The following is a 12382-nucleotide window of genomic DNA, read 5'->3' as shown; positions in this document are numbered from 1 at the left end:
ACAGCTATTGTTGTCGGTTCGAGAAGGGCGTCACATGTATATAAGCAACGAATCAGGCCTCCATGGGAGTTCCGAGAGTTCAGAGAGTTTCGCAAGTGAAGGGAAGTGCGACATCGGCAAAGAGGGTGAGAGACCCCTCGAGAGTGGCGCGATGCGGAGCGACGGGATTGAGAGAGTGCAACTGAGTGGCGTGAGACTGTGTGTGTGTGGACAGGTGCGAGGTAAGGGGGCGAACCACTGTTGAGCCTAGCTCCAGTGAGGATTGCGAACTGTAGAACTTGACAGACATTGAGTGACTTGCAAATTAACATTTTTAAGTGCCAGTGATTTGCGATCAAACTTTTTTAAGTACAATTATTTATTATTAATCTAAATATTAGTAATCAATAAAACTGTAACAAAACTTAATTGGGCTATCCCCTAAAAACCCAGTTCTCTCCACATAGGTCATAACAATATTTACATTATGTTTAATAATTAATCCTTTCACATTTTATATTAATATAATCACTAGGAGTGTAACAATATAAAGATCCAAATGCTAAAATAAGCTATCTATTATCTAATTTTCCTTAAATGTAATCCGTTATTTATACCAAAATCAAAACGGTAATAGTTCTATGGGCTGGATTATTCTCATCCTCCCAGAACTAAAAAAAAAACTAGAGAAAGCAAAAAATAATCTAATCCATAGTTTTGAAAACTTCTCTCCAAGTTGTCAGAAATAGTTTAAAATTGGCTTTTAAGGGACTCTTAATTAAAAACCTTTTGTGGTCCTATTTAATTAGGAGATAATCTATGCCTCCCAAAACAATTACCCACCCTCCTGTCTTTCCCTCCTGTCCAGAATTGGAGTTGGGCTGGCTTTGCATCAAACAGCTGCAGAACAAAGTGAAATCTTAAAAAAAAATGTTTTGTGAAATAAAAACACTAAAAATTAGGTACAATAAAACTTAATTTATCTGGCCCTTGTTTCTCCGGATCTCTCGATAATCCTGATCAGATTTGTAGAATTTATTTAATGTTCATGTATAAATTTTTATCTACGTTAGCAAGAACGTAACTATAAGTATGCAAATATTCACTTTTTAGTTTGATTCAATGTTCAGTTTCTGCATAGCTGGTATAATTATGGCAATAAAATGCTTTTTGTTAAGTTTAAGAAAGTTCACCAGCTGACAACTATCATGGCATTCTGGAGCGTCATCCTGACACCACTTCAACTGAACTATTAATGATAAAGCGTTTGCATCACCTTGCTTCATTGAAATGCTGTACATGTTTGAAACAGACCAATTTTGAAGTGAACAAATTATTTCAGAAATGGAAGTGAAAAGTTATTTTTATAAATTTTTAATATTCTGTAAACAATATAGGGCAGGTGTACTAAGTATTTTTGTAACAATACTTAGTTTTTATCATAATGTTGCGATTTAATAATGTGGAGGATAACTGGGTTCGTAAGGGATAGTCCAATTAATTTTTATTACAGTTTTATTGATTGCTAATATTTGAATTAATAATAAAATATTTTACTTAAAAATGCATGATCACAAATCACTGACACTTAAAAATGTTTATTCTCAAGTCTCTCAATGTCTGTCTAGTTACGCAGTTCGCACTCCCCACTGGAGCTAGGCTCAACAGTCGCATGCCACTCAGTCGCCACACTCTCACGATTCAGTCGAACTCCACTTCGCGCCACTCTCAGGGGGGCCTCTCACCCTCTTCGCCGATGTCGCACATCCCTTCGCTCGGAATCCACTCGGAACTCTCGCCGCACTGTCGTGAAACTCGTCGCAGCACTCACGTAGCACACTCCGTCGTGGGGCTCACGCGGCACTTGTCGCTGAACTCTCTCTGTGTACTTGCGGCACTTGTCGCTGAACTCTCTCTGTGTACTTGCGGCACTGTTGTGGGACTCTGTCGCCAAAACTGTCGCGGAGGCCGGCATCGCTGCTCAAGTAATCTGTGGCGCCCTTTTCGAATGGACGATAGCAGCTGTGACGAGTCGCGTCATCTTGGGCCGACCCAACGCCGGAAGCGCCGAGCAGGGTAGCGTCCATTATCGCCACTCCTTGTGGCGGCATGCGGAATTCCCAAAGCCGCCGAGGCAAGACGATGGGTGGAGAGCAAAGGGGGGAGGGTGGCAGCGACAGCAATGACCCTTGCAATCCGGCCAGGCGCCCGTGGCATGCCTTACGTCAGTGGACCGCACATGGCCGTGCAGAGCCGCCAAACCTGGCATCGCTGTTTGGTCTCTCGTGTTTGTAACAAAAATAAACAGTAAATCTGGTTAGTTAAAGATTTTGGTTTTTTATTACCCATTTTATCCTAATTATTAGTATTTTTGATTGTTTGGATTGTTTTTTGTCCCATTTAGACCAGATAGACTAGTTTTAACGGTAGTTATGTAAAAAAAAAGTTTTAAAGAAAGTGACTTAATTTAGCGCTTGTGATCTTACCTATTACCAGTTTTGAGTGAATGAAAGCTTGGTTTTTATTTTATATTTTGATCTTAGCTTCCACACTTATGCAATCAGTTGTAGTGGACATTAAATGAAAAGATTAGAAAAACTGTCTCCTTTATCGCTAACCCATTAAGTTTATCATGTAGAATATAATATTTGCTTTTGATTAATTTGCAATGTTGGTGTGCAGTGTTGTACCTATATTGTAGCCAGTGAGGCTGAATTCCATCTATGATGGTTCCTCAGAGTATGATGTAAGGAACATCACTTTGTGCATGTTTCCAGGCTCTTTGTTACTGTGAAAAGAGTTGTCACGACACTGAAGGATCCGTAAATGCATTGTGACTATGGCAAAGTTGGGAAGTTTTGCAAAAATTGATGAAGCATGGTTCCTGCTGACAGGAACATTTGGAAAACAGGGAACCAAGAAGATCACTTGAAATCTTGGAAGCGTACCAAACGAGCCTTATGTTCATGGAGATGAATATATTAACAGGAAAGGTGTGCCTTTCTTCAATGTGTGTGCAACATTCAACAGCAAGAATTATTTACAAGTGTAGACTGTTCTTGGCCAGGATCATGGTTCAAAGATTTTGAGGAATTCTGCTCCTTTCAGGATTATTAGGGAAATACGTTTGGTGCATTAATGTTAGGAGATCAAGGATATGGATTAGCACCCCGGATAAAAACTACTTTCCTTTCCCTGTGTTTTCCAGAATTTAAAGGTATATTTTGTTTCCCTGTTTTCTAAATGTTCCTGTCAGCAGGAACCGCTACATCAATTTTTGCAAAAGTTTGTAACTTTGCCTTAGTCAAGTGCACTTGCAGATCCTTCACTGTTGTGACAACTGTTTACACAGTAACAAAGAGCCTGGAAACATGCACAAAGTGTAAAATAAAATTTGCAATAGCACAAACAATGCCATGCAATCTTTGTATCCTCTAGTTCGTGTTGAGTACTCGGATATTCAATCCATACATTTGCCTTCTCTGTTATTTTTCATGTGACATAATCTGTAGTTTTGGACTCAGATGTGTAATTAATACCTATGTCTTCACCAACACTTGTAGAAGCCTGAACCATCAACATAACATTTTTTTAATTTTCTCTTCCTTGATAGTGCTCTTCCTCTTCTCTCTTCATACTGACCAGGAAAATAGTTCGCTAGCCACATTATTATCAGGGTTAAACCTGTATAATATTTTACATTTTTTTCCCTGTAGCACTTCTTAACACATCAACCACTTTTGTTTTCCTAATCCTGTGCAAATTCATAAATTCTGCCATTTTAAACAATTTGTAAATACATTTGAGTCAGCTCAATACCAGAACCAGGAAACTGTGGGTACAAACTCAGTAAACTGAGTTTTTAGTTTAACATTTACTGCACTTTTTGGTATCTGCTCAATGCTGAATTTATACTTGTTATTTTACTTTCATGAAATGTAGTTTAAACTTCATAAATCATAAGCAAAATCATATCATATTTATTCATATTGTTGAACAGTGTGTTAAGCTTGTGCTTGCCCCATGGCAGGTGCTCCACGACACGGGAGTGCACCACCTGAGGCTCCTGCACATCCTCGGTCGGTTGGCTTTCTTCATGTTCCTGCCCGTGTGGCTGCTGCTTGACTTCCGGCACCTGCTGCAGCAGCCGGCGTCGCTGGTGAGTCCCCTGCACCTGTACCCTCGAACCCCCCTCTGCACTCCCTTCCCTCCTGCACGCCCTCTTCTTCCCCTTCCATCAGCACACCCCTCTACCACCCTTCCCCTTCCCTCAGCACATCCCTCTACCTCCCTTGACCTATGCACATTCCTCTCCCTCCCTTCCCCTCTGCACATCATTCTCCCATCCTTCCCCTCTGCATCCTCTTTCTTGCCCTATACTTGAACCGCCCCCCTGTTGCGCTTCCCCTCTGCACCCCCTCTCCCGCTCTTCCCCTCTGTGCCGCTCGTCTTTTGCTGCTTGCCCCTTCTTATTCATGATGACCACACATCCCTGACTTTGAAATTTCCCTGACTTTTTTGTATTAAATAATTCACACATTGTTGTAATTATCTGAGAGAATTAAAAGAAATTCCAGCCTCCACAATCTCTATAGCTGGCCTAGTTCTATCTCCATGCATGCACCATTTTTTAGTGTAGTATACTTCTACGCACTTAAACACTATCTGAAAGAAAAAAAATGTGCTCATAGTCTGGGTGATGACAACTGTAGCACAACATTTTACCCTCAAATTACTATCACTGGGAAATTTTCAACAACTTTTTCAGAATTTCAAGTGAATAACCTGACTTTTCCTGACCATTTCCCACTTCCCTGACTGTTCCCTGACATTCCAGTATGTGGATTGCGATAAAAGCATAATATAAGTTGATACACCATATAACACTGAAATGTATGTTTATCTGCCATGTGCCACCAAACTGCTAGGAAAATCATAAAATAAGACAGGATTTAAAAAAAAAGTTAGAAAAATCGCCAAAAATATTTGGGTGAATTGTGATTTTTATTATTTTTCAATTGAATATTTTAATTTGTTATTAATGTACTCAAATGCTTGCAATTTTTTATGTGAGTAATTTTGCTTGATTATTTCTGGTGCTAGGGCACATGACCTGGCTACACTTTCTCCTGCTCCCCTTCTCTAGATCTGTCCCTGGACATGAATATAACAAATAGTCTATTTTAAAAGTGCAGATTGTATCACACTAAAAATAACAGTTATTAAAATAGTTGTAGGAAATAATTAATACTGTAGTTTTATATGTTTACTATGTCACCATCTTAGGAAATAAAGAGCATTTAAGTATAAAAATAAAATTGATAGAACCCACATCTTCCAATTTAAAAAATCAAAATTGAGCTGAAAATAAAACCACAAAACATGTCTAATTATAAAAGATACATAAGAAATGCTTAAAGCTATGAATCTTGCACTTTCTGGCTGGCAGTTCTCAGACGGGGACTATCGCGTGGTGGCGCTCTTGTTCACGGACGGGGTGCTCAACTGGCTGCAAAACATTGCTGCATTCAGCGTGCTGTCGCTGGTCACCCCGCTGACGTATGCCGTGGCCAGCGCCTCCAAGCGCATTGTCGTCATCGCTGTGTCGCTGCTGGTTCTGGGGAACCCGGTGACTGCGACCAACGTCCTCGGGATGCTGCTGGCGATATTCGGCGTCCTCATGTACAATAAGGTACGCTTACACCAACATGGGGGAGGGCTTATGTCAGTTTTATGGCCCACTGGCAAATCCAGCGCACACAGAATTTTAAATTTTATTTTTATTTAACATCTTATTAACAACGAGGTATTAGAGATTGGTGAGGGGTCGGTCCCGGTTCTTGGTCCTCCTGATCTTAGCACATTAACTGTTACTGAGCACCGTAAATATAATCCCGGAACCAGTATCATGAAGAGACTTCCCCTCTTTTCCCAGTGAAAATAAAATAGACTCCCGGTAAATTGCAGTGGTATATTGCCGGCGATCATGCACATGTCTTTCGCTTTAACCCATGTGACAAACTGACAAGTGAATGGTTCGTAAATCTTTGAAAATTGCCGGCGATAGCACAGCAGTCTCCGCTCCCCTTCCTTCAGCCACTTGCCCAGCTGGCCCAAATGGAAAGATAATGCCGCAGATCAAAGAGTTCTTTGTGCCGTGATCCCGACTCTTTTTTTGTCCCTCTTTGCAGTAGCAGACAGATGATTATTTCAACTAAAAGTAGACATTTAGAAAAATAACATAGACTCTATATACTTTTAAAACTTAAAAATAAAATACCATGATTTAAAGTTGTCTAATACTCATTGCAACTGTACATATTACTTATGACCATTGCAACTGTACAATTACTTACGACCATTGCAACTGTACATTATTACCTATAACTAGAGACCTGAAAAAATAGCATTTGCTATAAAGCGAAAAATAACGCGAATTTCGGCCTTTTATTTTGAATAATGCGAATTTCAGTCTTGTGCTAAAAACGTGAATTTTAGCATTTTTTTTGGTGTTCTATTTTTTTTATTTCAATTTCATTAGTACACTTTGACTGCCATTTACTTAATATTAAACCAATTAGGCAATTACTTAAAGTACCGTATAATTACGCAACCCGTTCTTAGTATCAATTACAATGAAAATAAAAGTCGTGAAGCAGAACCAAATCACGTAAGCGTAATTATCGCCATTTGCCACAAACACTGCGTGGCAACGTGCGTGCCGAGCTATTGAATGTAGTTCTTTTGACACGAGACAGAGTACGCACGGTGTATGCGATCCAGCTATCGAAGTTAGACAACATGCGCGCACTCAGCACAGACACCAAACCAACTAGCTGGACTAGCTCTTGGTTCCTTGGATGTTTGGTGTTTGTTTTAGTTTTGTATTATGCGTACTGCAGAGTGGCGATGGTTGTGGAGTTGATAATTTTTATAAATTTTTTATAAATCCATTTGAGGTATTTTGTTACATAAGGACTGGAGCACGAATGCAGACGTTAGTACGGTTGTACTGTAGGCGGATGTTATCTACTCTGTGGGCAAACGTTTTGTTTACTTTTTTCACTCGTTGGCAAATACGGTAAAATGATAGTACTTACAGAAAGAATTTTTTTTTCTTTATAAACAGCAGTGGTAGCAATTGTTCTACTATCTAGAAACAAGCTCATGGTCTGTTAAAATGACCTAGAAATAAAGATTCAAAATATTATGTACCAGGACTAGGTTTTCATTGTGTGTTATTTTTGCGTCCACGATGCCGAAACCAACGGTGCATGTACAGCAACGAGCAGCCGAGTTCGAAAGTGAAGGACTTTATGCCTCTGATTCTCAAACTCTTATGTGCCGTTTTTGTAACTGTGTAATTTCATATGAAAAGAAAGATGCCGTGATAAAACATACAAAAACACATCAACCTTTCGAAAAAACAAAACTCTTCTGTAAATAAAAGTATGATTCAAACATCTGTACTTGCCAACCTACATAGTGCAAAAAGGAGGAAATTGGCAGTTGACAATCTTGTAGTTAAAACTACTGAGGCTTTCTCAAAAGCCAACATTGCTTTGGAAAAGCTGGATGATCCTAATTTAAGAGAATGGATGAATGAGTTTATTGAAGGTATGTTTAATTTCAAATCTGTGACAACTAGGCATGTAGTTCTGTAAAGGATTGAGAAAATAGGGAATTTTAATTGCATTTTCTTCACATGTTTGTTTTAGGGGCTGGAGACTTGCCTTGCATTAGATCTCTTAGGGAAACATATGTTCCTGTGATAGCACAAGCACACTTTGATGAAATAAAACAATTAGCACAGCATAAATGTGTTGATATTCTGTGTGATGAGACTACAGATTCCAAAGGGAGATGTGTGTTTGTGGTGCTTTTTAAGATTCAGTCAAACAGTTTAACAGATCCAGTGGTAAAGGTAGCTGCAGTAAACATTCTGGAGAAAGCAGATGCTACAACATGTTCCTAGGCCATTCTTGAGTGTATTAATAAATACAGTGTCAATTTCATGGACATTCAAGCAATTATCACAGACTCAGCACGTTACATGACGAAATGTGTCACATCGTTGCAGGTCCTTTTTGGAGAGCACGTTGCCCATGTTCAATGCTGGACCCACAAACTAGCTTTGGTAGGCAATTGCTTTTCCATTGGACTGAAAGAAGTAAATGAGGCTGTAGTAAAGGTGAAAACTGCGTTTCTTAATACACTGAAAAGGAAACATCATTATTTGCAGTATCTATCAGAACATACAACTAAAGCTGCAAATTTGTTTTCAATGCCAGTAACAACACGCTGGAACTCGTGGTTCAGAGCAGTGTTTTATTTGGCAGAATATTTGGTTGACATTGTTAATTTCTTCTAGCTAGATGAAATGAAGGCTATCAACAATAGTGGTATTCACTATGTAGCTGGTGTTTCAGAAAAAGATGTGGCAATTGTTCTTGCTCAGTGCTTATTTGTGAAAACTCACGCAGCTGATATTGTAAGCCTTCTCACAAAGCTTGAAGGTTCGCAGTACCCGACAGCACATTCCCTTTACGGGTATTTGAGTGATTTACTGAAAGGCTTCGAGGGCACATCAAAAGGTGTATTTGACTCCCCTTTTGAAACTTTCATGTCAGAATCATCTCTTACGACAAGCGACAAAGCACAAGTGAAACATAAATGTCAAAACTCATCAGCTCTTGCAATGACCAAACTTCAAAGTCTGATGAACAGTGATCCAAGTGCACACATCTTCAAAGCCATTAGCAAGCTGTTTAGTCCCAAAAACATTTTGCTAAATGAAACAAAAAGTGTTTTGTCTGTTTTTGACAACATCCCTGCATTTAATGGTGTGGACAATTCAGTTAGGTACAAAGGCTACGAATTCCTTAAAGAAGCTGTTCAGGATGCTGTCAAACATGAAAATGAACCGGATGTAGCAAAATTGCTGATGGTTTTGGGAGTGGAACATGAAGTATTCACAAAGGCAGCACTTAAGGCCATTTGGCTGCCCACCAACAATGTTGACAGTGAACGCCTTCTTAGTCACTACAATTTGGTGGTTACTGACAGGAGACAAAATTTAAAAGAAGAGAATATAGAAACATTTACCATGCTTTCATTTGATAGCTAATTTTGAGTGTTTGCAAGTAGATAAAACAATGACAATATTTACTTAGCTGGTGAAATGGTTGCATCTGTACTCTGTGTGTGTTGTTTTATACTCATTGTTTTTAGTTTTGTGAATTCAACAGTTTTTCGAATGTAGTAATGATTTTTTATTGTATCAACTCTTCATCGTTAACGAAAAAAAAAGGTAAATACCATACAAAAATAACACCTATTTTCAATGAAAATAACACCTATTTCCAAGAAAAATAACACATATTTCTTAAAAAAATAAAACCTACATTTTCAGGTCTCTACCTATAACTATTTACATCACTTAAAACTAGAGACCCGAAAAATTGCAAATCAATGAAAATGACTAAAAATTACCAAAAACTATTAAACAGTGGAAAATGTCTTTAATGAAAGTGAAATATGTTTTAAAAGGTTTTTGACTTCCAAATAATTTGCAAATTATTTTTAAATGATTTTATTCCAGAATTTTGGTATCTATTCATGAATATCCACAATTTTTTTTTAAAATTACAAATCAAATAGGCAATAATATGCCATAACAGTTGTATGCTGAACCATAGATATGGTACATTGTCAGATATTATGGTACATCATGAAATTCACTGTTACAAATTATCACTTACTACACCCAGAAATATGGTACATGACTGCAGATAATTACAGTAGCAGTGAAGCAGTAGTGGAAGGCAGAGATTAGATATTTATCTCAGTTTGACAACTAGGATTTTAAAAATGAAATACGGGTCATTCCATGTCGGTTCAACCACACCATGACACCCACCGTCTCAGATTTTGACTAAACTTGGCATGGTTGTTCTATTCATTGATGTAAGTAACCATACCAATTTGTTTTGCTCTATCTCTAATGGTTTAGATTTTACAGCCCCTTAAAGTTTATGGATTATTGGCATTTTGATCATCTGGCCGCCGTTAACTAAATTTGTTGTCCGATGGAAAAAAATTAATTTTTTTTTATTTACTAACCATTTTGTCTGAAAAAATTTTTAAGTTTGGATCAATGTATCAGGAATAATATAAAAAATGAACAAAACTACTAAGTGTTTATTTGGAACCATAAAAAAATCTCAAAGTGTAATTTTTATGATTATCGAAACAAAATGTAGAGTTTTACGGAAAAAGGTAAATCTCATAAAGGGAAAAGGATAATCATGAAAGCTCTGTTTTCTTTTTGTTCTAAAAGACATGTTCTACCACATTAAACAGTAAGATTCGTGGTTTTTTTACTCCTTTGATAATTTTTTTCACTTCAAAACACTAAAATGAGTTAATTATTTAATTTTTTTTAAAAAGCTGCTTTGGCCGCTATTTGCCTGCCTGCCTGTGTTTCTGAATTATATACAGAAGATTGAAATCCTACCATATTTTCCTTTTGGTATCCCACACACCTTTTTATAAAATAAATTACCTTACTTGCTGCTTCCTGTTTCCCATGCTGTCAAATCCTGCATTCCTGCCATGACATCAACCTGTTCCCTTTACACTCACAAATACAAACAGAACTGACCTCAGTAATGAGATTGCAGTTCAATTTAAATATAATTATTAAATTACACTACATAAAACATTAGTGTGTTTACTTACACATGCAATACTCCTATGTTATTAAGGCTTACAGTTCTTGCGGTTGTAACACTGTTAGGTCATTGTACTTCAAAATTCTTCTAGATTGTCAAATTTTGATTAAATATTTGTCATACATTCTTGTGAAAACTGATAGGTTCTTCCAGTAATTGTTTTTGGCGGTTCCACCATAGCAATAATATGAGGAATGGGCACAGCACATGTATCTTCTTTCTTGGGCCAAAAAAAGGATGGTGATGGTCCGCGGGGATGAAGAAACTGTACCGTGACATCTTTTTGTTCAGCATTTATCTCATTCACCATGCCAAAGTACCAAAAGCTGTCATAAACACAAGCAATAAAACATCCAGGGTACTAATCTTCTAATTTCACGAGATAGTTTTGCTGAATGCTAAATAAATTAAAAACAATAGCTGCTCTTTCATCCTGGCTAATTCTTCGAGCCTCAATTGTTTGTGAATCATTTTGTGGCTGAAAGTTGTGAAATGATCTTGTCCCTGGAAGAATTTGAACATCTTTGAAGCGACTTTCCATAGCAAGACGAGACAATTTAACCGCTTCTTTAGTAATAAAATGGAAACTGATATTTTCAATTCTGGTCTTGCAGAAGTCAAACAGTTCAGCCACTGTTATAATTTGTTTTTCCAGAGGTCGTTTAAGACTTTCCTTCCGAGCTATGCGTTTTACAGTACCCCCTATTCCGTCGCATTCCGTTTTGCCATGGCTGGTCGCTGGTATTGTCAACATTTGAATGTGTTTTTTTTCTTGATGCACCTATAATTTCCTTTTTAATAATGTTCACTAGTTTATCCATGTCTTCACTGTTCTGCAACATACTTTTTTCCAACAATTTTTTTTCTTCTGGTAGATCAACTTCAAGAACAGTTTCAATTTTTGGTTTTACTTTTCCATGAACTTTTTGTAGCTTTTCTTTAGCATAACGTGATTTGCTATGATGACCAAGTGCATGAAATTTCATTGGTGAACATCCAATTTCATGAAAGGAAGAATTTAGCTAGTCAATTACAGTATTTTTTGAAGTTGGTTTAGTTCATCTCTAAATGTTAGTCCTATAGCCGTTGTTTGTCCATTCTCGTGCTCATCATTACTATCAACCTTGTCAGCTTCTTTATCTTTAAAAATTTATTCCTGCAAAACGCACAAAGTTTCTGACCAGGTTTAACCTTGTACCCTTTTGATAAGATGATTCTACTCTGTTGTACAGTTTAAACACGAAGTGCTTTTTTAATAACAGTTTTATGTCTTTTGAAAGGATCACAACACACCTTTTGTAAAAATTCATACTTCTTTAAAAACACAGTTTCATGGTGAAGGCAAACAGTTGTTAATTTGTTGGATTTACATCTTAATGTCAAAAGATTCAAATCTTCTTCAGAAAGTTTTTCAATACCTTGTATACACTTGTCCTTGACATAGTGTAACATATGGCAATCATTTCAGTAGAGTCTCCAACACCACTTTTTCTTCATTGTTCAACAAAACATAACAATGCACTTTGGTACTCATTTAGTTTAATAAAACACATAAATACTATCAATAACACTTATTTACTGAAATGCTTAATTGACTGTTATGTATAAGCACCAATCTTACTTCTTTCATGGCAACTGCCTCTGACGAACTGACATGGAAGCTATATTAA

At 37.4% G+C, this 12382-nt stretch overlaps 1 protein-coding gene across 5 annotated transcripts in view; it reads left to right on the top strand.

Moving 5' to 3' along the window:
* LOC134527781 (solute carrier family 35 member E1 homolog) overlaps positions 1-12382 on the top strand; it is a 308654-nt gene that overhangs the window by 283580 nt on the left and 12692 nt on the right. For all 5 annotated transcript variants that reach the window (XM_063360727.1, XM_063360726.1, XM_063360725.1 and 2 more), the window contains exons 4-5: positions 4010-4138; positions 5429-5671. In XM_063360727.1, the coding sequence (XP_063216797.1) occupies positions 4010-4138; positions 5429-5671 (372 nt within the window). The remainder of the gene's footprint in view (positions 1-4009; positions 4139-5428; positions 5672-12382) is intronic.

The sequence above is a fragment of the Bacillus rossius genome, chromosome 1 (assembly GCF_032445375.1).
Source record: "Bacillus rossius redtenbacheri isolate Brsri chromosome 1, Brsri_v3, whole genome shotgun sequence".
NCBI classification, from domain to species: domain Eukaryota; kingdom Metazoa; phylum Arthropoda; class Insecta; order Phasmatodea; family Bacillidae; genus Bacillus; species Bacillus rossius.
This window is presented reverse-complemented; position numbering and strand designations above follow the sequence as displayed.